This window comes from Lissotriton helveticus, chromosome 1_1 (genome assembly GCF_964261635.1).
Source record: "Lissotriton helveticus chromosome 1_1, aLisHel1.1, whole genome shotgun sequence".
In the NCBI taxonomy this organism is placed as follows: Eukaryota; Metazoa; Chordata; class Amphibia; order Caudata; family Salamandridae; genus Lissotriton; species Lissotriton helveticus.
Window position 1 is genome coordinate 1,414,188,867 of NC_136057.1, and position 27,340 is coordinate 1,414,216,206.

The 27,340-nt window shown below is 46.3% G+C and overlaps 1 protein-coding gene across 6 annotated transcripts in view; it reads right to left on the reverse strand.

The window, feature by feature from the left end:
• Positions 1 to 27,340, reverse strand: part of CARM1 (coactivator associated arginine methyltransferase 1) — a 395,773-nt gene that overhangs the window by 58,268 nt on the left and 310,165 nt on the right. For all 6 annotated transcript variants that reach the window (XR_013609861.1, XR_013609860.1, XM_078685050.1 and 3 more), the window contains exons 11-12: positions 14,731 to 14,868; positions 8,044 to 8,133 (exon numbers count right to left, since the gene is read on the reverse strand). Coding sequence is in view for 4 of the 6 variants with exons in the window: in XM_078685050.1 (XP_078541176.1) it covers positions 8,044 to 8,133; positions 14,731 to 14,868 (228 nt within the window). In the remaining 2 variants the exon portion in view is untranslated. The remainder of the gene's footprint in view (positions 1 to 8,043; positions 8,134 to 14,730; positions 14,869 to 27,340) is intronic.

Consider the following 27,340-nt stretch of genomic DNA (forward strand, 5'->3'; position numbering starts at 1 on the left):
AATATCAAGAGTATATCCCCTGGCGTCTGATGAACTGGGACATGTTCTATGGCTTCTTTTAACAGAAGACTGCGTACCTCCCTTTGTAGGATGGGATGAGAAACTGAGTTCCCTCTGAAGAGTCGAAGGAAGTGGGGTCTTGAAACGCAGAAGATATCTATTTGACAATATTTAACAGCCATTTGTCGTTTGTTATATTGTGCCACTCCTCCAGAAAACCAGCGATACTTCCGCCTACCGGAGTGGACAACACGTTTAGAGGAAGTATCCCCTCATTGTCTCACTGGCTGTTTTGAGGTAGAGGCCTGTTTATTGTTGCCTCTTCCCCTCACTGGTCATCTTTGTTGGAAGTGAGACCTTTGCTGTTGTTGACCCTGCGTCGACCACTGGTTCGATTGACCTTTTTGTTGGAACTGGCGTTTCTCATTGGAGCGAAAACGCTTACGAAAGTCTTTCTCCAAACCTACCGCTTTAACTGTGTCCAGTTTCGCTCTCATTTTTGTCATCTCTTCGTCTGCATGAGGACCGAAGAGGGAAGATCCATTAAACGGTAAGTTATTAATTTTCCGCTGCACTTCAGGTTTAAGGCCAGTTAGTCGCAGCCATGCAGAACGCCTTGAACAGTTCCCGTGAGCATATCCGTGAGCAGCTAAATCTGCCGCATCCGCTGAGGCACTAATAACTTGGTTAGCGACAAGACCTCCTTCTTGTAAGATTTCTCGAAAATCTTGCTGATCTTTAGGAAGCTTATCCACAAAACAACCCAGAGAATCCCATAAGGACCTGTCGTATCTTCCCAATAGAGCAGAGGCACTGGAAACCTTCATGAAAGAGGCCAATGTGTTGCACATTTTCCTGCCCATGGAATCCATTACTTTGCTGTCTCTATCTGGAGGAGCAGAGGAGGAAGACATAGATGACAGTCTTCCTAGCCGCTGCCGCACTGATAGAATCTGGGAGCGGATCAGAGCGAAGAAATAATGGATCCTGATCAGGGGCCTTATATTTCTTAGCTATTTGTGAAAGCACAGAACCCACTGTTGCAGGAGTTAGAAAAGTCTGAGTGGCAAGGTCAATAATACCAGGAACAAGTGGGAGCAACGGTCTGGCTGAGGAACGGTGATGCAGGGTCTTGAAGATTACTGAGGTAGACACAGTAGGGACCGACATCGTTATATTTAACTTGCTCGCTCCTCGACATTACACCTCATTGAAGGTAGTGAGATCACCCACAGGTGAAACTCGTGATGGAGGAGTAGAGGTACAAGTAGGAGAGTAATCTCTCATAGAGGTCTTCGTAGAAGAGGTAGACCAGGTGCAAGGTCTTCGTGGTCTCCTCCATGGCGAAGAATGAAAAGATCTAGATCTATCCCTTGAATGCCTATGACGGGATCGCGGAGAGTGTGATCTAGTCGGAGTTCTTCTTGAAGATACCACAGTGGGTGTCCTTGATCTTTGTGTAGTTCTCCGAGGTGTTTGAATTGGAGATTTCGACAGGCGGGAAGGAGAGTATGTACGGGAGTAGTCCGACCCAGGGCTGCTGAGAGACCTAGCTTTCTTCCGCCGAGGTTCGTCCCCAATTTCTGGAGAGCCCTCTGGTGAAACCTGTACAATATGGAGTTCAGGTGATGAAGATCTTGAGGGAGAGTGAAATGCACCGGCAACCTCCTCTGAGGCCCCAGCATGTTCTTTGTCCCTCGACGTCGAACCATGGTGATGCCCTGTAGGAGTCAAGGGCTGTGCAGATTTCGACGTCTTCAAAGGGGACCTCAACGTCGACCTGGTATGACGTCGTGGCGACTTTGACCTCGAATGACCTCTACGTCGTGGTGACTTCGACATTGAACATCCTCGACGTCGAATGGTGAACTGCTCTCGACGTCGACTGGTCTTCAGGTCTCTTCGACGTCGGCAAGCTTCTCGACGTCGACCTACGGCGAGGTGACGGAGAGTGTCTCGACATCGATGGGTGTCGACGATACATGTTTCGACGTCGATAGACCCACATCTTGACCATACCTCGGGACCAAAGTTGGACGCTTCGACGTCGAGGCCTTTCTCGACGACGGAGACGTATGCTGTCTCGACATTGGAGACTGTTCAGACCTTCTCTTCGATGGTGGCTGTGACAACGACGGCGAACAATCTGGAATCTGCCTTTTCCTAGATGTTGTAGAGGCAGACTGTAGACTGTGTCGATGCTTCTGATGAGAGGAGGGCTCTTGATCCCCAAGGCCACTTTCTGGATGGGACTTTCCTCTCTCCATCACCGCCTGAAGCCGAATCCTCTCTCTGTCACGGAGTGTTCTTGAGGAAAACTTTTGGCGGTGATAACAGGTATCTACCTTATGAGAAGGAAGACAGGCGATACACACGGAGTGTAAATCTGACCTAGCCATATTTTTTCCACAAGAGGGACAATTTCTGAAGAGAGCTGGCATTTTGACAGAAAAAAATGAAGTTTGTCAGAAAAAGGTGGTAAAACTTCTTCCAGCACAGGAGAATTGCTAAACAATAAAAAAAAAATTAAAAAATAGACTAAAAAGTCAAAAAAACTGTCGAGCTCAAGCTCCAGGATCCTCACTGAAAGAACTGACCTAACTGCCACCTGTGGTACATGCTGGGAGCATAGGGCTCTCAGAGGTTCTTAAAGGCAAAGTGCCTAGATTCTTGTAAATCTTAAAGGCGAGGTTCCAGTTGTCTTTTCTGTCTCAGGACAGTAATTCCTATGCAGCCTATGGGCCAAACTGCCTGCAATTACTTGTGTTTTTTCCTTGTTCTGGAAAATAAAAGATCCTAGTATGAATCCATTTGGGTGTATGGTGTCTCTTACAAGTTAACTTAAGTAATTTATTACTATAACAGTATTTCCGAGTTGTTTTCTGGCTGGCTGTTCCTTTTTTTAGCTTGGGCTTTTATGGGGCTGCATAGTTACATATATGTTAGTCTTCATACATATTTAAGTGTATGTATAAACTTAAGTTTCGAGACAAACACCTGTATATGTATGTACATATATATATTTATACATACATATACACACACATATACACACACATACATATACATACACACACATACATACACACATACACATACATATATATATACACACATACATACATATATACGTACACACATATATACACATACATACACACATATATACATACACATATTTAAATGGACTGCTCTTAGTTGCAGATACTTGATGTTGTAAGACCTCTCCTTGTTTGTGCAGACTAACAGATATTCCAGATAGACTGCCCATCGCTTAAGTGATTCATCTGTGACCATCATAGAGTGCTTCTAGCTGGAAAGGAACTTCTTGCAGAAAATTCAATTATCACTACCATGTGAAAGAGTGTTTAGCTGGAAGCATCACTTTCAGTTTGTTGCCTAAATCATTCTATCTTTGTGACCATCGATATTCTAGGTATTGAATCAGAGGTGTCATATGGAGCAATACAGAAATCTATAGAACACAGAAAAAGAGATCTGTCAAGCGTTCAGTTTGCTGTTATTCTTCAGGAGCTAGCACTGGTCGCTGATAATACTCTCTCCTGTGAAGCATACACTTTTCATTTGGTGTCTATTGTAGCTCATGGATAAGATGCTGCACAGAAGCTGGAACTGCCTTTGGACAGTGATCTGGACAGCCAATCTAGCAATATTTGTTCAAGTGATTGCCGGCTTTGCTTAACCAGGATTCCAGGTAAAGGTAGACCACTATTCCTTTTTTTCTTAGGTGAGCATTCACTAAATATGTGAGTTTCCGACCACAAGTGTTAGCTATTTCCTGTGAAACTTTATGCTTCGTTTTTGGGACGAGGAAGTAAGAATTCAGCATCTCTATTGCACACATCTGGTTCTTTTTTAGGTCCCACCTAGGCAGTGATTGCGCTGTCTCTTCGAGACATGCTGCATTCAGGGAATATGTATAAAGTTATGCCCACTTTCCGCCCTTTTAATTGGCTCCGGTCCATGTCCTTTGTAAATGGTGGCTTTTCATTGGTCAATAGGCTTAGTAGTCCCTCCTTAGTACTGCCTTGTCTATTCTTGTAACCCCCCCCCCCATCCCCCCGTCCTCTGCCTTTACTGCTGTTGCCACGGTAGCCACCTCTGCTTGTTTTATTATAGGTGGTTTGCGTGGTCCCTTTATTGTATCGAGTCTGTTGGGATGCCTGGCCTCTTGTAGCTCCTCTGTTATTAGAGCGACGAAAGGAACCTCCTCTGAATTGTTGTGACTGCAAGGCCCCATAGATTTGGCTGTCTGTGTCCTTTTTAATCTTTTCTAAGATTGTGTCCACATCAGGACCAAATAAAAAAATCAGGGTTTACAGGCTGATTTAATAATGTGGTTTGAATCTCTTGTTTGAACCCTGAGATGCGCAACCAAGCATGCCTTCTGAGCATGACACTTGTGTTGATGGCCCTGGCTGCAGTGTCTACTACATCTAGCGCACATTTAATGGACGCATTGGATATCAGTTTCCCTTCCTGTATTAGAGTTTCTGCTCCTTCCTTGTAGGCATCAGGCAAATGTTGTAGCAGTTGCTCTGTGTCATAATGTGCCCTATCGTATCTGGTTAATAGGGCCTGTGTGTTGGAAATTCTCCAGATGTTAGCTGCTTGAGCAGCCACCCTTTTCCCAGAAGCTTCTAATACTTTAGACTCTTTGTCTGGAGGGGGAGCATCACCAGTAGTTTGGGAGTTGGCACGTTTACGAGCATTGGATACCACCAAAGAGTCCAACGGCAGCTGTCCCCGAATGTATGTAGGGTCCACAGGCGCCGGTCTGTATTTTCCTTCAATTCTGGGGTTAACAACCCTTGCTCTTGTGGTTTCCTTGAAAATGTCTCCAGCGTGTTTTAGGACACCCTTTAACATTGGTAATGTCTTAACTGATATCTCTGAAGTGGAGAAAGTGTCAAACAAGAAATCCTCCTCAATTGGGTCAGCATGCTTATCCACATCATGATTTTGTGCTGCCCTCTCTATTAATGCGTTAAACGCCGCTGTATCCTCTGTTGGCGAAGTTTTTACAGGGTAAGAAGGAGTATCAGGGATAGGTTGTGACTCCCCCTGGTCAATAAGGTCTGTCCAGGTTTGAGTCTGGTCCTCTTGATCATCGCCTGCAGGGTAACTATATTGTTCATCATAGTCATACCCCATTTCCTCATTAGAGCGTGTGGGTGAGCCTACAGAAGTGTCCTGGCCATAGTACCTTACAGCTTCAACCCTCTTCTTTTTTAGTGGGATTTTATATGATTCCAGAGAATTTTCCGACCTGATCTTTCTTTGATAAACCGTAAGTTTGCCTGTGTCGGCGTCGATATGGAGCTTCGACTGATTATCATAGGAGGGCTCCTGGTACAGAATATCCTCTTCTAGAGGATGACTCCTTTTCCCAAGTGACACAGATTTGGTTGGTTTGATTCTTGTCTTCGGATCGATCACCTTAGGCCGTGCTGTTGGGGGCAGTCCGAATTTTATCGGCGGCTTTGGGCCCGGCGTCGATATTGTTCCGACGGACTTCACCTTGTCGTCGTGCTTTTGGCCTTGCGTGGACATTGGTGTTTGTTGCGTCGGAGGCGCGCTCTTAGTTTCGGCTTGCTCCTTAGAGGCGCCTTTGGGTTTCGGCTCGAGGGTTTTGCCGAGCTGTTTTTCGACTCGGTGCCTCGGGTCGAGGGCCTTCCGAGACTCGAGTCCTTTGTTTGTGTCGCTGTCCGTCGACGCCGACCTCTTCGGTTCGACGTACTTGGCTTTAGCGATGGACTTTAGCGCACCAATCTTCGTCTCGACACCCTTTGTGGTCGATCCCGCAGGGTCGTCGACACTTTTCTTCGGCGTCGAAACCGATGTGGTCGCACTCTTCGATCCGAGGACTGTTTTCAGCAGTTTCGGTTTTGTTATCGTTTCGATAGCTTTTGGTTTTGCTTTTTGTAGGGCGACCGATGGCTCATGCGAGATATTCTTAGCCGGGCCGAGACGCGGGGCTATAGAATGTTTGTCAAGATCTTGGCTAAGGCCTTTTGGCGATGCCTCGACCTGAGCCTTAGAAAGGTTTTGAGTGTCTTTTTGAGGCCCAGTACCCACTGTTGGGCCTGGTTCATCACTCGAGTCGTCATCGACGGCTCCGATGGGGGGGGGGGGGGGGGAACACGTCGTCCCTTACCTCTTTGACGTTTTCTTCATCGACGCGTTCTTCGTTGTCTTCATAGTAGTTGGAGTCGTGCTCCGAACCTGGATCCGACGCTTGTTCCGGATCCTCAGTCTCGACGACCTCATCGTCGTCTTCATCGAAGCTATTCACCGGGTCGGGCGCTGGCTTCGTCATCGTTTGTCTTGCTGCACGTCGGAGCCTAAGCATCTTCTTCGACCGGAATCGAGCACAAGCTAGACAGTTGTCCTCGTTGTGGTCGGGTGATAAGCACTTGTTGCACACCGGGTGTACATCGATGTGCAGGTATTTAGAGTTACAAAGGGGGCATCGTTTGAACGGGCTCCGTTCCATCGACGATCGGGCCTCTGGTGTCGAAAAGGCCACGCGGCTCTCTTCGACATCCTGCTTCGAAAAGAACTGGAACAAGAACTCGGCACCGATCGAATTAACAATATCGACGACCCAAAAAGCCTTTTGGCCTTATAGAAAAGTTTCCGAACTTGAGTAAAGAAAAGTACATCCGAACCCAATGGCGGAAAAAAACAATCTGAGGATGGAGAGGATGCCCATGCGCACTGTAGTCCAGGGGAGGAGCCACCTATCTCGTGATAATTCGAAGACTCTTTCAGGACAACAATGTGCAATCATCCGGACCCAACACTAGGCGGCGATCTATGCATAAGATGTGAATTCAGCAGCCCACATGCCTCAAACAGTCTTAATGTTGTTCGAGATGGTATTACTGTCTTGTGCTACATCGACGGTTAGGGTGAATGTGTCTCCATCAGTCAATGCCCCATCGGAGAATAACCAGAGGTCGATCAAGAGTTCCTAGACACTGAAGATTTAGACACCCTGTGGTGAAGTCGCTGAGTTAGCACTGAGGCCGATCCCACCTGAAATATGAAAGTATTGGTCCAAGCACTGGGACTATAGAGGAGAATGACATGGATGTTTTTGGACATCCTTTAAAATCCTTTAAACTCCTTTAACTAGATCTCCCTCTGGGGGAAGTCTTTACAAGGTGCTGGATCCACTGAGGCAACTTGGTTGGAGGCCATTTCAGCTTTTATATTTGGCTCCTATGACCTAAAGTTCCCTCTCAGTCAGATACCTTCCAGGTCTTTTGATTATTTTTTTCCTGGAAGAACTCGTTCTTCAACAGACTATGTAGAAAGCAGGCAAACGACACACCTTGTGTGGTAAAGGGGCTACTTTTCTCCTGCCACATGATGGCCACAACACCAAAAGTAAAGGCATTTTGACAGGAAAAATCCTGCGGGATACAATAAAAACAGGCGGGATCCTTCTCACATGAGACAGATAATAAAACTACTCTGGGAGGCAGCTTCCTGTACAATGTGTTGTATGTAGTGGAAGCTCATGAAGCCTTAAAGGGACAGGGGTATTTTCACAGTTTTCCAATGCAAGTCTATCTGGCTAGATTTTTTTTCCACAATGACAGATTTTCAGCATTTTGCACATCAAATGCATTCTTAAAATCGTTTTTTTTTGGGTCAGAGTCTCCATTCCAGTAAAACCTTGCCTTGGATAGGATTCTGAAGGGTGCTTCACATCATATGGGCACATGGAGCACAGGACCCTGTGTGAACAATTCTATGGACAAATATATTGAGATTGAGTGTTCCTCAGTATGTGCACACAGCAGGGAATTATTCTAATGTTTATGACTTTCAATGAAGTACCTATCACGCAAAAGCACCCGTTATGATACAATCCCAATCAGAAAGCCAGACTGATACCATTTTAAACTGCCCTCCTGCAAACAGTGGCATGAGAGCAGGAAATAGGTTTTTAGGCAGGGCTCAAATGCACTTGACCATATCTACCACACATGGACAAGATGCACTACATACCTGAAAAATGGGTTTTTCAAATCAAGAAGGTTGCTGGACTTGGAGCCGGTCTGATCCACCTGGGCCACAATACTGATGTCATAACTTTGCCTACAGGGAAAGAAAAAAAATTAAGTGGAAAGAATCTATGGAAAGGAGTTAAAATGCAGAACTCCTGAAACATGTCAAACAGATTACTGGTTACAATTAAAGCTATATATAGATTTAGATACAGGCACGTGGATGCTGCAATTCTGAATTAATAGGCATCAGCAGCACTGTGTGTTAAGCAAGTGTGGCTGAATTGTGGCCAGCACAAATCTGTTCAGAGGTTAATTAGGAGAGCACCATTTGGGCGATGGTATTGAGAAACTGGCTCAACTAGTCAAGATTACTGTGCATTGGCATAGCCATGTTTGAGATCCTGTAATAAAATAGTAGGAAGTGCTGCAGATCGTGAAATAAGGGAATAAAGGTATGCGAGTTGTGTTATCGCTTCAGATGTTCTGCAGTTCAGTTTGGTGGTGCACTGATCAAAGTGCAATTGTCGGAGTAACACAGTGGGACAATGTGCCGTAGATCATAGGTGTATAACCTGTGGTACCAGTACACCTAGGGGTCCACAACGCCTACTCAGGAGGTCTGCGACTGCTTAGAAATGTAAATAATAACAGATTTAAAAAGTGGCTATAAATTAAGAAGTAAAATGTACGATTGAAATTTTTTAAACGTCCTGTATATGTGAAGGAATTCGAAATTGGAGGCTCAAAGATAAGTTAGTTTCCTTCGATAGATGCGTGGGAGCAGTGCAAGTGGATCAAACAGAATATAGTATTGTAGTAAAGTGCCCATTTTGGACTTGTTTGCCCCAACTTTTTGACCAGTACATGACGCGATTTCAACTGAAAGCGCACTGGGTTCCCGGTAACCAGGTCATGAGTGCCTGAGCTCTTTCCCAAAACTGTGCAATTGTTCACCCAACTGGCAAAACCTTTAGCACCCTCGAAGTCCCTAGTAAATGGTACCCTGGTACGCAGGGCCTGAGGTACTAAAGTGGGCCACTAAGGGCTGTAGCACAAATTATGTCACCATAAGGGACCCCTCACCAAGCACATGCACAACTGTCATTGCAGGCTGCGTCTCTTGGTGCAGACTAAAGTGAAAACACGATCTGCCAAACATCCCTGTGTGCCATGTCCCCTACCACTGCATATGATATTTGTAAGTCACCTCTACAGCAGGCCTGAAAGCCCTAAGGCAGGGTGTGTAATATTATATGTGACAATTTTCTTTTTAGAACATAAATTGTTTTATTATGTATTGTTTTTTTAATAAATGAATGATGTTTTAATTGAAATAATGGAAATATAATAAGTTGTCTGATAAAATAAGATACACAAGCTATTCCTTTGCCAATTCGTTGCCCTCATTGTACTTTTGCTGAACTTATCCCTTTGGAAATATACAATACTATATGCACAAATGGTAGTTTATATATGTAAATTTGTTAATTTTGTCTGACTCCATTCTCTACTTACTACACCGGTGACTAATACAGCAGCTTCAGAATAGATGACCGCTTGAGATTTTTCACTAGAAAACAAGGAAAAGGGATTCTTGTATTTGTTGAACATGAACCCATTCCCTTTTCCAAAAAGGGTTTCTCCCATAATTTTTGATCCTAATATTATATGTGAGGGCATAGCTGTGAGAAAGTGCCCTCTTTCTTGCATGTTATGTCCCCACTTTTTGCTGAATTGCTGATGTTTTGACTGAGTGTGCCCTGGGATCCTGCTAATCAGGTCCTCAGGGCCTATGTTCCTTCCCTAAAATTGAATTGAAGCCTAAACCCTTTTGGCATCTCTGGCCACATATCAGCCCCTATTAAATGGTACCACATGTACCCAATGCACTGTGACCAGAGAAGGCCCCTAAGGGCCGCAGCACTTATTGTGCCACCCTTAGAAGTCCTGTACCCTGACACACACACACTGCCTTTGCAGGCTGTGTGTCCTGGTGTAGAACAAAGTGAAGAGTCGACATGGCGCACATCCGTGTGCCATGCCCACAAAACCACTGCCCTGGCATAGATCAGTCTCCCCTCTAGCAGGGTGCACTATGCCAGTGGTAAGGGTACAGGTGCATGAGCCCTGTACCCCTACAGTGCCCAAGTCCATTCTTGTGCATTGTAAGTGCAGTGCTGCCATTAAGAGTATGTGGTGCTGGGAGTTTGTCATTACGAACTCCACGACACCATAATGGCTCCACTGAAAACTGGGAAGTTTGGTATCAAACTTCTCAGCACATTAAACCCACTCTGATGCCAGTGTGGGATTTAATGTAAAATGCACAACAGAGGGCATCTTAGAGATGCCCCTAGAAATTCGACCAACTTCTTGTGACTTGGGTGAGTGGCTGCTTAGGCTGCCACCAACAGACATGTTTCTGGACCCCTGGGTCGAGTCTGCTGCTCTCGGGGGCCTGAAACAATGCACATCCTGGGACGAGGTGCCAAGCCTCCCCCCCCAGGATGGGCAGGGTTCACGAAGGGGAAGCTTCAAAGGCATGCCGCTTTTGTGAGCCTCACCAGACCATTTGCTGCTTTCAGCAACTGGTCCCCACTGGTTCTACCCACCACTTTGGGCGGGAGAGCCGGCGGGAAAAACAAGTGAGGGAAAGAGGTGTGGCCCCCTCTGCCAGCTCCACCCCTCAGATGGGGGAGGCGAGGTTAAGCTTAACTCGGAGTCCCCGCCATCTTGAGGATGGGGGGACCCAACCAACCAGGGACAGGCTCCTGCCCCCCTGACACTGGAGGGTGGCAATATAGGGGGTGTACCCACCCCAAGGAAGGGACCCATTGGTCCGTGCCCTTTACCTACCTGTAACGCCCATAAATCTAGTATTTAGGGGGCACCCTGAACCTTGCTTCCTTAGATCCAGAAAAGAGACAACGCCCACTGACTTGGACCCAGCCCTACATGCTGGTCTCCCCTCGAACCTGCTCCTGCAAAATCCTGGTGTGTCCTGCAGCCAGCAACCTCGAAAACCCCAGATGACCTGCCTGCCTTCACTTCCAAAGACTGCTTCTCCCGTGAACACCGGATTTGTTCAACTGCAACCTCTGGCAGCAGCCGGAAACCCAGATTCCAGCCCATTCTGCACCAGCCGAACCCGGCCCAAGCAGAAGACAACCACAAGGAGGGCACTCCGGCGATCTTGACCAGAGATCCGGCGACACCCGAGCTGCCTCAAGCCTCCAGCCGACACCTGCAGTCTAAATCAGAAGGCCCCCTAACCGCGACCAGGAGCCGGTAAGAAGATTCAACACCAAAAGGGACCCCTGCACCAGACCCCCCACGGCCTTGTGTGCCCAAACCAACAGTGCCTAACCAACCCTTAACTTTCTCACTTACCTCGCGAAGTGGTGGTCGCACCCACCCAGAAGCCCTTTGTCGCTCCCTGCCTGCAGTTCTTTTGCAAACAGGAGGTTCTCCGTAGAAAACAGGGCGCCCGACGTCGAAACAGCACTCTGCACCCAACCGCCCCAGTGCCACTGAGTGTGCATCTTTTGGACTACTTTGTTTCCCCATTTGTCCTGACCTAAACCCTAGGAGCTTTGCTCCCACAACCCAGTGGCCTGCTTGTCAGCAGCCACCAACCAGAGGCCCCTATCCCCCATTGGATAACACTGGGCCTCACTCTGCACCCGGCCACCCTAGTGCCGCAGAGGGTGTAACAAGAGTGGATCACTGGCCCTGGGGCACCCCTGAGACTAACCCCAGAACCTTAACTCTCACAGTCGATAACTTACCTGTGAACTGATAACCTGTTTTTCCTCCATAGGATAACACTGACAATTTTCTTCCAAAAAGTTTTTAAGTGTGGAGTTTTGAAATCCTAAAATATTCTTTAAAAATTGCACAAATAACCAAAACTTATTTACTTACCTGTTTGCAGGAAATGCCCCAGTGCTGAATCTAGGTATCCTGCACTGGGTTAGAAAAGTAACTTAAAAAGCAACTTACCTGTAATTTACTGAAAAAGCCTATTCATTTCAATGTACTGCATTTGCAGTTTTGCAACCTACTGCAACCCCTGTAAATCAAACCAAGTTCAATTTCGATTGCATCTTCAAACTGTTCTATATTCAGCAACTTATTACTGAAAAGTATATAATGCTTACCTGTGCCAGGCTTGCTTGGCTCTAAAAATAAAACAGTACATTTTATACAAAAACAATTGGCCTAGAGTTCAGTTCTTGAGTGTGTTAATTAATTTGCTGACAGTGTGTACATCAAATGGTTAACACTGTCCTCTGATACTCCCTTACTGCTCGACCACTCTACCACAAATAGATTAAGGTTCTATCTAACGTTAACCTCTGCGGTCACCTGGACTTTATAAACACTATACCTCATTTTGGTGTAGTATATATAGAGCCAGTTTCCTTCAATAGCTGCATGACCAGATATGCCCCTGTACTAGTCAGCCCTATTGCTGCCAGTGCAAGTGACCAGGAAAGCCATCTTAAACCATGTACTGGACACTGGTGAAAACGAGCTTCCCAGCTATATGATGGCTTCACTGAAAATAGAGATGTTTGGTACCAAACATCTCATATTGGCAAACCCACACTAATGTCAGTGTTGGATTAATCAAAACATGCCCTCCGAGGCACCTTAGAGGTGCCTCCTTAAAACCAGCCTCTGGTGTGCTTGCTGACTGGATTCTGCCAGCATGCCCCCGAGTTTTTGACCTTCTAGGGTGAGAGCTGTTTGCTCTCAGGAGGTCAGGACCAAAAGCCTGTCTGGGTAGAAGGTGTAACACCCCCTCCACAGGCTGACCTGCTGATTAGCCTCCTTGGGCTGGTGTGCTTCAAAGAGGACGCCGCCTTTGGAATGCAAATCTGGCTCCTTTACAGGAGAAGAAGTAACCCCGACTGTTCAGAGCCCACTTGGCACCTGAACAGGCGGAAAGTAATCTAGTAAGGTAGGCGTACCACCCCCATGCCAGTACTACCCCGAAGGTGGGCTTCTTTGTGATGGCATACCTAAGAATTAGGGGACAGGGTGATACCAACTTCCCACAGGAAGTGGACATATAGGGGGCACAGTGATGCCAAGGGTCAGTTGCCCACCCCTACCCCCCTCGAGCATTGCACTGCCTGGGCCGACTTGCTACTTTAGCCCGACTGGCTTCCTAGCCAAAGCCTTTTTTAATAGAGCTTGCTCCCCATTGATCCAGATGCTGATCTGCACCCTGCAACGGGCCACCTTCATGCCGCTGGTGGGGTACTGTTGGTGCTTCCTTGGTCCTTGCTCACCACTCACTGAACTTGTTTTTCCTTCAACAGAAAGACATTGCATAACTCAGAAATTGCATTTGTGTTCACTTTTCAAAGTGAAAAGAATTTCAATTAAAAAAATTACTTACCTCAATGATTTTTCTCTGATGCCTAATCATATATAAAGATACTTGCTATTTTTATAAATTGGAGTGTACCTACTTCTTGAGTAGTGTTATCATTTATTAATCATTGTATGTATTTACAAATGTTTTGCACTCCTCGGTATGAAGCTTTAGGCTGCTCAACCACCCTACCCCCCTAACAGAGCACTCTGGGATTGCATAGCAAGCCCTGTCCACGAGTACAGGAAACCCTGGACTCTTAACATGGTATATCAGATTATTGATATATCACATACAGAGCTAGCTTCCTACATGGATGAATGAGTGGCCTGAACTGAACTTAGAAACTCATTAAATGATGTGTTTTATATTTGTTTGTGAAATAAAATATTTAATCATTTGTGTATTTGTTTACTGAATGCTTGTTTATTATTTTTTGTGAATTATTTAACAGTTCAAATTATTGAAAATGCTTAGGCCCGGGTCTCCGACTTCAAGAAAAGACTCCAGGTGTCTGTATTCCAGTAATGATTCAGTGTGGGTCCCGGAGTTCCAGTAATGATTACGTGGGGGTCCTCAGAAGTCAGAAGGTTAATAATCGCTGCCCTAGATACCCCAACATGAATTTTGGAGGTTAATAGACATTTTATTTCACAGAGTTTTTACTTTATTCCCAAGTCAAAAGGAATGTTCCCCAGTTACCCAACTTTCAAAACCCCAAACATGTCAAAGGCAAGAATATAAAAATAGATCTTCTACTTAAATACATAACCTAGGAAGAAGATACCAGAGTGCACATCTACAGAAAGGGAGAGGCCCTATGGGAGGACTGGTCATGCTTTTGTAAAGGACTGCAGCATGGTACTGAGTTGCATTAAAAAAAGTGTGTGAACTATGGAAAAGCAAATGAAAAGCACACAAATACGGTTCAAAAAGGTCCAAATACTTAAGGCATGGGGAAAATGGATTTATGCCCCTACTGGCTAACTGATAATTTGTCCAAATGGATAGTAATTTATATAGAAAATTCAGCATTCTGCTATCTTTATGAAACTTTAGCTTACTTATGACTTTTCACATAACAGAGTAAGTTACAAGAAAGTACAACACACCTTACAGAGGAGAACAACATGGGGCTTTGATTTTAATAGAACAGCATATATCAGAACATGAGGTAGATCATGTTATGTCTACAAGGACACCAAGAAGCAATGCAAATATTCTCCCGCCACGCAACCTCACAGTTCTCCCACCTACAGTCATTTCCTTTTCCTCACAGAAGGCTACACAGTCACTCACCTTTTGTTGGCTATAAGGAGGACAGTCCCTGAGAGTGTGTCCCCCGCCTTCGTAAAAAGAGGAGACTGAAGCAGGCACCGCACCTGGTACCAGTGAGTCAGAGGTTCGGTCGGTGCTGTAGAGAGCCAGACTGTCATTCTAAGCAAAAGACAGGTAGATGGGTCAGAGGTGAATGCACAAGGACTAGCAGAGAGAACAGGCAAGGTCGTCAGCAAAAGAACAACATCAGAACATTAAACCAGACAGCATAGATCACTATTGGAGTTACAAAGCAGATATATGGACATCATGGGAGGGAACAATCAGTAGTACAAAAAGGAGTTACAAGTGAACACAGCACACCAGCTTTTGAATCAGCAGAACTCTTGCAAAATATTGCTATTTTACTATAATCGGAAGTAGAAATTCTATTTCTAAGGTCTATTTCTACTAATCAGAGATGATTGTGGGACTAGACAACTGTCAGCGAAGCAACGACTGACAACTGTGCTCCACTCAGGCAAGGCAAACACAAAGGGCACACAAAGACTACACAGGGCTTGAGACAATATAGACACGCCATTCACGCACTGTCATCACCATACTCTGCCTTCTTTCAATAGAGCACTCTCGAATTTACATTTGGCACTAGACAATGCGTTTAACGGAAAACCCCATTTTAAATACTCCTCAAAACGAAAAACATAGCCATCATCATTGTGTATGCTACCATCCCAACACCAATTACCCCTTCGCAAGAATGTTTATCTCCTCCAGGCCCTCCTTTCCTGTGCCAGGGGGTATACCAAAAAATGCCAACTCTGAATGAGCTACAAGTGCCAGCTCTTACTCGCCCTAGGTGATCAATGACAGGACACTGGTAACCAACAGAATAGTGTAGGAAGCAGACAACTTATGTAGTGCACCTAAGGGGTACACCATGCAAAAGTCCAGACAACCCTTAATGGTTTACAGGGGCTTTCCTTAAAAATCCCAAACGCTGTCTTTGTGCTAGTGTGGTCGAGCAGTTTTAGCTTCTCAAAGCTTTCAGGAAACAACCTCAGTAAACTACCTCAGTGTCGCAATCAAAAAGATAGGGAGCATCTTAGTGCCATGCTATCCCCCTGGGAATGATTGTTGCACTCTACACATTCAGTTAATAACTAAATAAAGGGGACTGTTAGGCATTTGTTGCACCCTCAGAGTCAATGAATGAGACCTACTCAATAAGGAAATCCGAGACCAATTTCGAAAAACAGATTTTTAAATTAATTTATACACCACGATCTTGCAGATTAAATAAGTACTTTTAGAGTTAGTGATTTTCAGAAACAGAAAATATGGCAGTCAGATTTAAGGCATGAGCCTCAAACGCGGTAATGTTATTGATTGTGAGAAACATATACTGCAAAGGGATACTTGCAATCCAGTTACAAGGTTGTTCTTCTGGACTTAAGGTAAGTAGGGGCAAAGGTCCTTAGAACCACCAGCAGTTTCAGTTTACCAGCCCTGGTGTGTCCGTGTGCAGAGGTGCTGGTTGCAAGGGTAGCCTCAAGCACTACCATCGACTTCAATTGGAAAACCAGTAACAATAATAAGGCTGCAAGTGGGGACTGGGGGACCAGTCCGGCAGAACATAAAGGGGGACTCGGCACTTGAGGGTCTCGGGAAAAAGAGTGCACCATCTGTAGGCTTGAACTCAGTCTGTGGGACGCGGGTGCAGCAATGTTTTGTCGGGCGGGTCACTTGCTTTGGAGGCTCTCTCTCTTTTTAAGTCGACCTGGAGATGGGGACAAAACAGGACAACTGGGCCATTCTCAACAATGGAATCTCTGATGCAGGCATTCCAAGTCAGTATGTCTGTCTTGGCGGTGTTGATGACTGGGTTGGACATTGAACAAGCCTTAGCTTCAAGGGCTCCGGTACCCCGGGTATTGGAGCTGGAGGGCTCTTGGAGGGTCTAGCGTCTCAAAACTCGCTGGAGAGACGGGGCTGGCGTCAGGGACCTTTAGGAACCTTCTGGGCTGAAGATCAGTCACCCGGAGTTTGCGGTCAGTGCATGCAGGTAAGAGGCTCTTCCACTTCAAGGGAGATGCTGGCTGGTTAGCAAAGTGCTAGTAGTCCTCCAAAGTTCTGAGAGGATGCACAGCTGCAGGACAAGTCGGGTCTTTGCAATTGTCAGAATAGAAGCAGGCAGGGTTTGGTGCCAAAGTCCTCAGCTAGGCCACAATTGTTGCGTCTTCGGGTCTTCTTTGTCCTCCTCCTTTCACACAACGAATCTGAGTTCCTGCTGTCAGGGGGGCACTACATTTAGGGGTGTTAAAGAGAGTAGCTAATGAGCAACTTACCCATGGGGTCACTGCACCCTCTATGTTGACCACATCCTCTGGGGAGTGGTTATAACCTTGTCCCAGAGTTTCTATTTTACCATAAACAATATGGTGGAATCTTCCTTTCATGGAGCACATCAGGTAGCCCACCTGAGTTGTGTCACTAGCCTGGTGGTACAACACGCCTACTTACATAGATAATTTTCTGCCCGTCCTGGTGCCAAATGGGCCTCAGGGCAGGGGGTGGCATCTCCCAAGTCTGGTGGAAGCCAGGGTGGCATATCAAGCCCCTGGCCTTGATATGCTAAATCACTAGCCATCCTGCTGCAGAAGGAGTAATACCTTACTCCAGAGCAGGCATTGTTTCTGGCCTCAGAAAGAGTGGGCTCACACTTGTAGGGGGTCAGAAACTTGTCTGTGGTGGCAGGCTGGTCGATACCAGTCAGCCAGCACACTAGATAGTGGTAGGTTTTTCAGGGGGCACCTCTAAGGTGCCCTCTGGGTGCATGTCATAATAGATCTTGTACTGGCAACAGTACAGATTTATTAAGATAAATGAAACAAAACACCATAGGTTTCAGTAAAGCCATCATGTGGCTGGGGAACTCGCAATAATCAGTGCCCAGTACATATACTATAATGGCTTCCCTGTTCACTTGTACCATCTAGCAATTGAACTAGACTGCACAGGTGCACATCTGCTCATGCAGATTTACCCTCACGTGTAATATAATGCACCCTGCCTTAGGGCTACAAGGCCTGCTGTAGAGGGGACTGGCATATTACATGCAAATGGGTTACAATTAGACCATTGTACCTTATTTTTAGTGAAAGAGAACAGGGGCCTGCTTAGCAGGGACCCAATGTACATCAGTTGAAAAATATCAGTAAAAGTAGCAAAAAAATGGCGATGATAAAAAGGAGCACTTTTTCTACAAATAGTAAAGAAAAAAATATATATTATATGTTTTTATCCTGTGGTCTGGTAATGACGAAAGTGCAACATTATTTATTGACAAGCTTAATGCCAATTATGTGAATCTAAAATTTACTTCACAATTGAGTGATCAGGAGGTGGAGTTTCTGGATGTCAAAGTGTATGTCGAGGCAGGGAACACGAACACTACACTTTTTAGAAAATAGACAGCCGGCAACTCCACACTACATGCAACCAGTGCTCACCCCAACATCTTATTGAAAGCATACCATACGGTGAGCTGCTTAGGATCAAGCGCATCTGCAGCTCCGTATCACAGCAAGAGATATGCACTAGGGAAGCCCTGGAAAGATTTCGCAAGAGAGGCTACAAAACCTCCACCCTAGATCAGGCACTTAGCAAGATCAATCTGAGAAGAAAACAAGTTACTTACCTGTAACTTCAGTTATCCAGTATTGGTATCTTTCATAGATTCACATGCCTGAATCATTCCCCGTCGTCGAGGCGGGAGTCCCACGGTAAATAAAAAAGCAGTGCCAAAAGCACTTTGCAGTAGTAGGCCCTAGAAAAAAGGCCTGAGGCCTATATTATAGTAGCCTATCTACCTCCTTATGCTAAAAGACCCAAAGTCTTTGCTCCAACCAATCAGCTCACAGCACCCTCTAGAACCTTCCCTGCAGAGCCAGCTCTCCTCAGATTTTCGTAGCACAAGTGGGAACAAGTATCCCAAACTTAGAGAACTGACTCTCCGGGGAGGAGGGTGGGTTGCATGTGAATCTATGAAAGATACCAATACTGGATAACTGAAGTTACAGGTAAGTAACTTGTTTTCTTATCCAGTATTGGGGTATCTTTCATAGATTCACATGCCTGAATCAGAATAGCAAGCAGTAAGCCAGGCAAAGTCGGTTGCGGATGGTGGGAGACTTATTGCAGTGCACCCCCATGAGTGTATCGTCAACAACCAACAAACGCTTAGAGATTGAACCATTACTACATCACGTTCAAGTTCAACATTGACATTACGCATTTTCTTTCTGGAAAGAAATCTTAGGCATCATACAACAAAAACACAACATGTTAAATGCTTTCATATATATATCAATACAATCTAATAAAAGCATATACTTTAAATGAAATAAGTGAACATCAGTACCTGAACATTCTCCTTATGGAAACAGGTGACGTAAAACAGCTTGACCTACTGCCGCATCATCCTGACTTGCTGATTGTAGGCAGTAGTGTCTTGTAAACGTGTGGACATTCTTCCATGTCGCAGCACGGCAAATGTTGTCAAGCGTCACTCCTGCAAATAAAGCCGCAGACGCTGCTACAGCTCTTGTGGAGTGAGATCGAACAGACCTTGTCAATGGTCGATTAGCCTTGACGTGGCAGAATTGAATCGCGGATGCGATCCATCTTGAAATTGTGGCTTTAGTGACCGCTTTCCCCAAAGTATTTTGACCATAAGCCACAAACAATTGATCTGATCTTCTCAAAGTTTTGGTTCTCTGAAGATAGAATTTTAAGCATCTCTTGATGTCTAAAGAATGCAATGTCTTTTCAGCCTGGGTTGACGGGTTTGGAAAGAAAACTTTCAGCTTGACAGGTTCATTTAAATGAAACTGGGAAGGCACTTTCGGTATGAATGTTGGATTTGTTCGTAAAGTGACATAGTCCTGGGAGAAATGCAAAAAGGGCTCCTTTATAGTGAAAGCTTGAATTTCTCCCACTCTTCTTGCGGAAGTTAGCGCCAATAATAAAGCAACCTTCCATGTTAAGAACTTTAGGTCGGCTCTATGGATAGGCTCGAACGGATGTTTCATCAGTTGTGATAGAACCGTGTTGAGCTCCCATTCCGGTGGTGAGGGCTTGACTGGTGGATAAGCCCGGAACAGACCTCTCATAAATTGCTTGATTAGCGATGAAGAGCAGAGTGACTGAGCATTGGTCCTCTTTCTGTACCTGGATAAAGCCGCTAAGTGGACCTTTATTGATGAAAAAGAAAGGCCAGATTGCGCTAAGTGTAACAAATAGGGCAATATCTTTTCTGCCGATGCCTCTATAGGGTGCAAAGCACTAGAGATGCACCATGCGCAAAAACGCTTCCACTTGAGACGATAAGTCTTTAATGTACTCTGGGCTCTTGCCTTCTCTAGAATGTCCCGGCATTCCTGAGGAATTTGAAGATGCTCAAATTCTAAGAAGTTAGGAGCCATGCGTGCAATTTCAGTGATTGAGGATCTGGGTGAAGTACCTGACCCTCGTTGCGTGATAGTAGCTTCGGAACTACCCGCAGCTTGATCGGTGGCTCCTGAGAAAGTAGCATGAGTTCCTGAAACCAATACTGGCGAGGCCACTTGGGAGCAATGAGGAGAAGGCGACAACTCTCCACTTTCATTTTGCGCACCACTCGTGGAATCAGAGGGATCGGAGGGAAAGCGTATGCATATGTCCCTGACCATCGCATCGAAAGGGCATTCCCCCTTGACCCCTGTTGAGGATACCTGCTGGCGTAGAACCGGCATTTCTTGTTCTGTTGGGTCGCAAATAGGTCCAACCTGGGTTTGCCCCATCTCTGAAACACATAGTTCAACTGGCCGTTGTCCAGTTCCCACTCGTGGCACTCTGACAAAGTTCTGCTCAGTTTGTCTGCCAAGGTGTTGTAGAGGCCTCTGACATGCTCCACTTTGAGGGTTATGTTGTGAACTGTTAACCACCTCCAAAGCTCTTGGGCTTGTTTGGATAGTGTTGCCGATCTCGTTCCTCCCTGCTTGTTGATATAAAACATGCTTGTGGTGTTGTCCGTTCTGACTAAGACCGAGGATCCCACTATCCTGGGGAGGAACGCTTGAAGAGACAGACAAATGGCTTTCAGCTCTAGGCTGTTGATGTGGCATCTCTTGTCTTGCTGAGACCATCGTCCCTGCACTTGCAGTTCCTGGAGGTGACCACCCCAACCCTCCATGGACGCATCCGTTGTAAGAATAAAATCCGGAGGATTCTGCAAGAATGGAAGCCCCTGCTCCAGATTGCTGATCTGAGACCACCATTGGAGTGCGTGTACCATCCTGTTGGTGACTGTGATGGTGTCCTCGAATGAACCTGTCGCTTGATGCCATTGACAGTTTAGCTCCTCTTGCAGCGGTCGCATCTTTAGACGCACCAATGGAATGAGGTTGATGGCTGAAGAACACATCCCCAGAAGTGATGCATATAGGCGAACTGAAAGTGACTTTCTTCTTGCCAGCTTTCTGGCTAACACCTGCAGACGGAGTTGTCTCTCTCGAGACAAGGATGCCTTGCATTCCACCGTGTCTAGGCAAGCTCCTAGGAACAACAGGCTTTGTTCCGGATGCATCTGAGACTTGGTTTTGTTGATTGTGAGGCCTAGCGATGCGAAGAGATTGCAGCATGCCGTAATGTCGGCTCTCACTTTGGCTTCTGATGGACCTTTGACTAGCCAGTCGTCCAAATACGGGAAGACCTGCACTTTTGCTGCCCGAAGAGCTGCTGCCACCGGGGCCAGGCACTTCGTGAAAATCCTTGGGGCCGACTTGAGGCCGAATGGGAGAACTTTGAATTGATAATGGGCGCCTGCCACAGTGAAACGGAGGTACTTCCGATGGTTTGGGTGGATTGGGATGTGGAAGTATGCGTCTTCCATGTCCAAGGAGGCCATGTAATCTCCCTCGTTGAGGCAACTGAGAATGTCCGAGAGGGTGACCATTCGAAATCCCTGCTTCTTGAGATATTTGTTCAGATTTCGCAGGTCTAGGATCGGTCGCCATTCCCCGGTTTTCTTTTTTATAAGGAAAAACCGGGAATAGAAACCCGTCCCTCTCTGATGGATTGGAACCTTTTCTACTGCGTTCTTGAGTAGCATAGCTTGAACCTCCTTGAACAATAAGTGAAGACGAGGGGGAGGGGGGCCCCTGGGCGGAGTTGGTGGAGGTTTGGTGATGAACTCTAGGGTGTGACCATGTTGGATCAAGTCTAACACCCACCGATCCGATGTTATATTCTGCCATTGTTGTTGAAAAGCAGATATTTTCGCGCCCACGGGAAGGTAAGGGGTTGGAGGCGGCGCCCAATTGCTCTCACTGTTTCTTGTGACTGTCTCGTCCTTGGTTGTTTGCGCGCCTTCTTCCTCCTTGACGAGAGAAACCAGCCGATCCAGATTGTCTGTAAGAAGACTGGTAGTTTTGACGGTATTGTGGTTGATACTGTCTGCCTTGTTGGTAATAACTTCCCCTGGAAGAATAACCTCGTCCTCTAGCTCCTCTGAACGAACCTCTTTTATATTGTAAGGATCCTAGCGACTTTGCGGTATCCGTGTCAGTTTTAATCGTCTGGAGAGCCTCATCGACATGTTTACCAAAGAGAGACTTTCCGTCATAAGCCATGTCCAGAATTTTCAACTGAACCTCCGGACGAAACGTAGTGGCTTTTAACCACCCTTGACGTCTCAGGACGGCTGCTCCAGCAAACTGCCTGAAGTTCGTATTCGCCATATCTAGAGCGCAGTCGATGGATTCTTCCGCTGCCCGCTCTCCTTCCATTAAAACTTTTCTGGCTTCTTGCCTTGAGTCCTCTGGCAATAGCTCTATGAACCTAGCCATCTCCGACCACATTTGGCGATCGTAGCGTCCAATAATCGCCATTGAATTTGCTATCCTGATGGATGCTGCCGCCATAGTGGAGAACTTCTTCCCAATAAGGTCTAATCTTCGTCCCTCTTTATCTGGTGGAGTAGAAATAGGGGTAGCTGGGTTCTTTGACCTTTGCTGCGCCGCTTGAGAGATTACTGAATCCGGGCGTGGATGACCAATAAGACACGCCGGACTAGAAAGCGGGGCATGATATTTCTTTTCTATTCTGGGTAACACAGCAGGCACAGATGCGGGGTTTTCCATTATCTTTATGCCTTCCTTCCAAATAAACTCAACTATGGGAATGGCTCTAGATATCTTCCTTGTTTCCTCTTTAAAGTCATGGAGAAAACACTCCGTTTGCTCCACTGTAACAGGGAGCTTAAACCTGGTTGATGCCCTTTGCATCAGGATGTGAAAACCACCTACATCATCAGGCGGTGAATCTGAAGGTTGTGGAGTCGGAGGGGACGGCATGGGAATAACATTCATCCCATGGGTCCGATGAAGGAATGTTAGGCAACTCTCCATCTTCTACCTCCTCCTCTGATGATGAATCCGGAGATTGTGGAGGCAAGACCGGTTGTGGAGTGTCCACAATTGGAGAAGCCGGTGGCTGTTGCCGAGGAGGAGCTACCGTGTCAGATTGAGGTACTTGCGGAGGAAAACGCTGTTTGTAATCCGCCAGCATAGCCTGTAAATCCTGTATCAAATTAGGCGGCAACTGAGTGACTTCCGGGACTCTAGGCCTTCTCTGATGATCCAATGAGTGAGGCACTATGATATCCTCTTGGTAATAGTGCTCAGCGTATGAATCCTCCTCATCATCATCTTGGCACTTGATGACAAGCTCGGATGGATGACGTGCCACACCAAAAGCACCCTCATCATCATCATCCTCATAGTCATCTTCTTCATCGTCCACATATGTTTCCAGAAGATGAGAAGGCAGAAGTGGAGATATGTATGAACCTTGTTGCCTCTTAAAAGACACCAGTTGAAAGTTTTTTGTCGCCATTGGCGTACAAAAGGCCTGATTCCCAGTGGCAGGTCTTAATAAAGCTGGTTCCATCGACCTTGATGACCCCGGAGACCAAGGCGCATCCATTTGTTGAAAAGATGTCGTCGTCGACGGATTTATCGTCGACGAGATCGACGACGAGGGCATCGTCGACGATAGGCTTGCCGTCGACGGGACTGTCGTCGACGGGCTGGACGTCGACGGGACAATCGTCGATGGACTCGTCGTCGATGGAGCCACCATCGACGGGACGGTCGTCGACGAGGCAACCAATGACGGGCTCGTCGTCGACGGGATAGACGTTGATGCTTTCTTCGTCGACGAGGCAGTCGTCGACGGCGGCGTCGCCGACTTCGTCGACGGGCTCTTCTTAGATGACGAGTTTTTTGATGATGACGGCGTCTTCGTCGACGAGTCGTCTACGAGAGTTCTTTTTGTCACGATACTGATTTTAGTAGACACAATAGGTGTAGTGATAGACGTAGTGGATATCATATCCATAGAAGAAGAGGTTGAAGTGGAGACAGTGGTAACTGGAGAGGAGACAGTAGAAGTCTTCTTTGCCGGATCGTTGGTGGCTGAGGCTCCAGAGACAGAATGTTTGGATCTCTGTGAAGAGCCTGAAGTAGAGTGGGAGGCCTTAACATGCTTTCTCCCCTCACTTATCTTATCCTCTTGAGACCTCGCCCTCTTGCTAGAGGTAGAGGCTCTGTCATCATCATCCTTGGAAGAGGATTTAAGCCACAAAAGGACTCTGGCTTCCCTATCCCTTAAGGTCTTGGCAGGGAAGGTAACACAGATCTTACAAGTCTTTGCCTCATGCTTGGGATATAGGCAATAAATGCAGTCCTTGTGTAAGTCATCCACATGGACCCTCTTCTTCTCACATGTTCTACAGGGTCTGAACAAGGCCTTCTTGTCAGACATCTTGAAGCTCTGAAGAAAAAACTGAGTCAAGACTCAGGGAGACTCCCTTCCACACGACGTGCGGTGAAAATCTGAGGAGAGCTGGCTCTGCAGGGAAGGTTCTAGAGGGTGCTGTGAGCTGATTGGTTGGAGCAAAGACTTTGGGTCTTTTAGCATAAGGAGGTAGATAGGCTACTATAATATAGGCCTCAGGCCTTTTTTCTAGGGCCTACTACTGCAAAGTGCTTTTGGCACTGCTTTTTTATTTACCGTGGGACTCCCGCCTCGACGACGGGGAATGATTCAGGCATGTGAATCTATGAAAGATACCCCAATACTGGATAACAAGGGCATCCCTGCTAGATAGTCCATCTACTACTACTGAGCCTTTAAATGCTAATAGTGCACCCAGGCTCATCCAACCTATATTTATTTATTTAAAGAGTTTTATATAGCGCTGGCTAGACCCGGAGGTATCAGAGCTCTTTACATGAGAATCAACAATGTAACAGAAAAAGTTCCACAATTACACAATAAATCTCAGAAAAATAGGCAATACAATTAGGAGAGGAGGAAGCAAAGTAGTGGAGGGGGCAGGGGAGGTGAGAAAGAGAGGATAAGGGAAGAGACAATAAGGGGAGACGAAAAGAAAGTCTGTCTAAAGACAGACTAAAGACCGACTGGGTAGGTGAGGACCCTGGAGGAATCCACGGCCCATCTCACCTATAGCTAAACCAGGTAGGTCCATCGGGCATCAGACAAAAAAGTTCTGTCTCAATACTTTGAGAGAGGGGAGAAGGAGAGACTTAAATAGAAGGAGGGTGGGGAAGGAGACCACAGGAGCGACGAAAGGAAGTGCAACAATGTGGTTTAACAGTGTAACAGAAAAAGAACAATTACAACATTACATCAGACAATCAGCAATACATTAGGAGAGGAGAGAAAGGAAGTGGGGGTAGGTGAGGTGAGAACGTGAGGATAAGGGAAGAAACAACCATAGAGACGAGAGGAAGTCTGTCTAAAGACCGACTGGGTAGGTCACGACCAAGGAGGGAATCCACGGTCCATCTCCCCTATAGCTAAACCAAGCAGCTCCATCGGGCATCAGACAAAGTAGTTAGGTCTCAAGTGTCGAGGGAAGAGGATAGCAGAAAAACAGAATGGGAGGGAGATACGGCAGAAAGACGAAGGAAAGTCTGTCCAGAGACCGGCTGGGTAGGTGACGGTCGAGGGGGAAATCCCAAAACCCATCTCCTCTATGGCTATCATGTAGATCCACCGGGCTTTGGCCAAATAGCTAAGTCTCAATGAGAAACATTAAATAACATGGAGGGCAAAATAAATGGAGCGCAGAGGGGAGGGAACAGGGAAGGTGAGAAAGGGAGGATATGGGAAGAGACAACAAGGAGAGACGAAATTAAATCTGTCTAAAGGCCGACTGGGTAGGTGACGACCAAGGAGGGAATCCATGGCCCATCTCCCCTATAGCTAAACTAGGTAGCTCCATCGGGCATCAGACAATAAAGTTCAGTCTCAATACATTGAGAGAGGAGAGAAGTAGAGATATAAATAGAGGTGGGAAGCGGGAAGAGACGACAGGAGAGACGAAAGGAAGTCTGGCTAAAGACCGACTGGGTAGGTGACGTCCAAGGAGGGAATCCCCGACCTGTCTCCCCTATAGCTAAACAAGGTAGCTCCATCAGGCATCAGACAAAATAGCTAGCTCTCAAATGACGCGGGAAATTCACAGGTGAACAGGGAGGGGACTAGGGTAAGGACAGGTGGGGGCAAAGGTTAGTAACAGAAACGAGGAGAGGAGTAGAGCAGGGAGAGGAAGGGGGTAGGTAGTTCGGTAAAAAGTTCCCATGGATCTGCTGCGATGCATTCAGAAAGCAGGTCCTTTTCTTCACAGGTGCCATCTTCAGGTTAAAACGCCGGGTGAGAGTTAGGCCAGAAGTCTTGTGTCGTCAATCACCAGGCAGGGCGGCATCGCGGACACGTTTCGGCTTTTCAAATGAACAAGAGATGTAGAAGTCAACAAAGAACCTATTGTTAAAGAAGGTCTTAGAGTGGGCAACGAAAGTCAGGAATGCACCTCTCCAACATACCAGTAAAAGAGAGTTAAGTTGTAAATAATATGAATTTGTAGGACCGCAAATTAAAAGTCAGGCGGGTTTTCAATGAACAACAATACTACTGTGAAGTCGCTCTCAACATATCGGGGGTGGCTAAAACAATGTGTAATCAATAAAGTTTTGTGGCACCGCCATCTTAAAGTCAGGCACTGTGGGGCGATCAAGAATGTCTTCAAACCTCGCCATTTTGGAGCCAGTCATTGATCGGAAAAGGATCCACAAAGAAGCTGCATGCAGGCCAATCTGATAAAACACACTCTCCAGGGCTGGAGAGCTATTCGTTTTAGGGATGCTTGCATGAACACCTCATAAGCGGTTAGTTAAAGAACCAGGAGTAGTGAGAGATGCCCTGTGATCATTTTCAAGTGCCGCCATTTTAGTTCCTGGTGAAACTTCAGCCAACCTATAACAAACAACATCGCCAGATCCGATCCATAATCAATCGGAACTGGCCAGTAGTGCTTACAGATGCAGCGATAGCACCGGAGATGCCTGAAAAGCCAATCATCCCCTACCGCAGAGGAATCTCTATGAGATCCTTGATAGTGCGCAGTAGCCCTGAAAATAACAAACCAATGCACCCATCACACACGTCTTGGCTAAAACCCAAAGAAGGATTCCTGAAGTGCTTATCATGCAGGGCCTGTAAA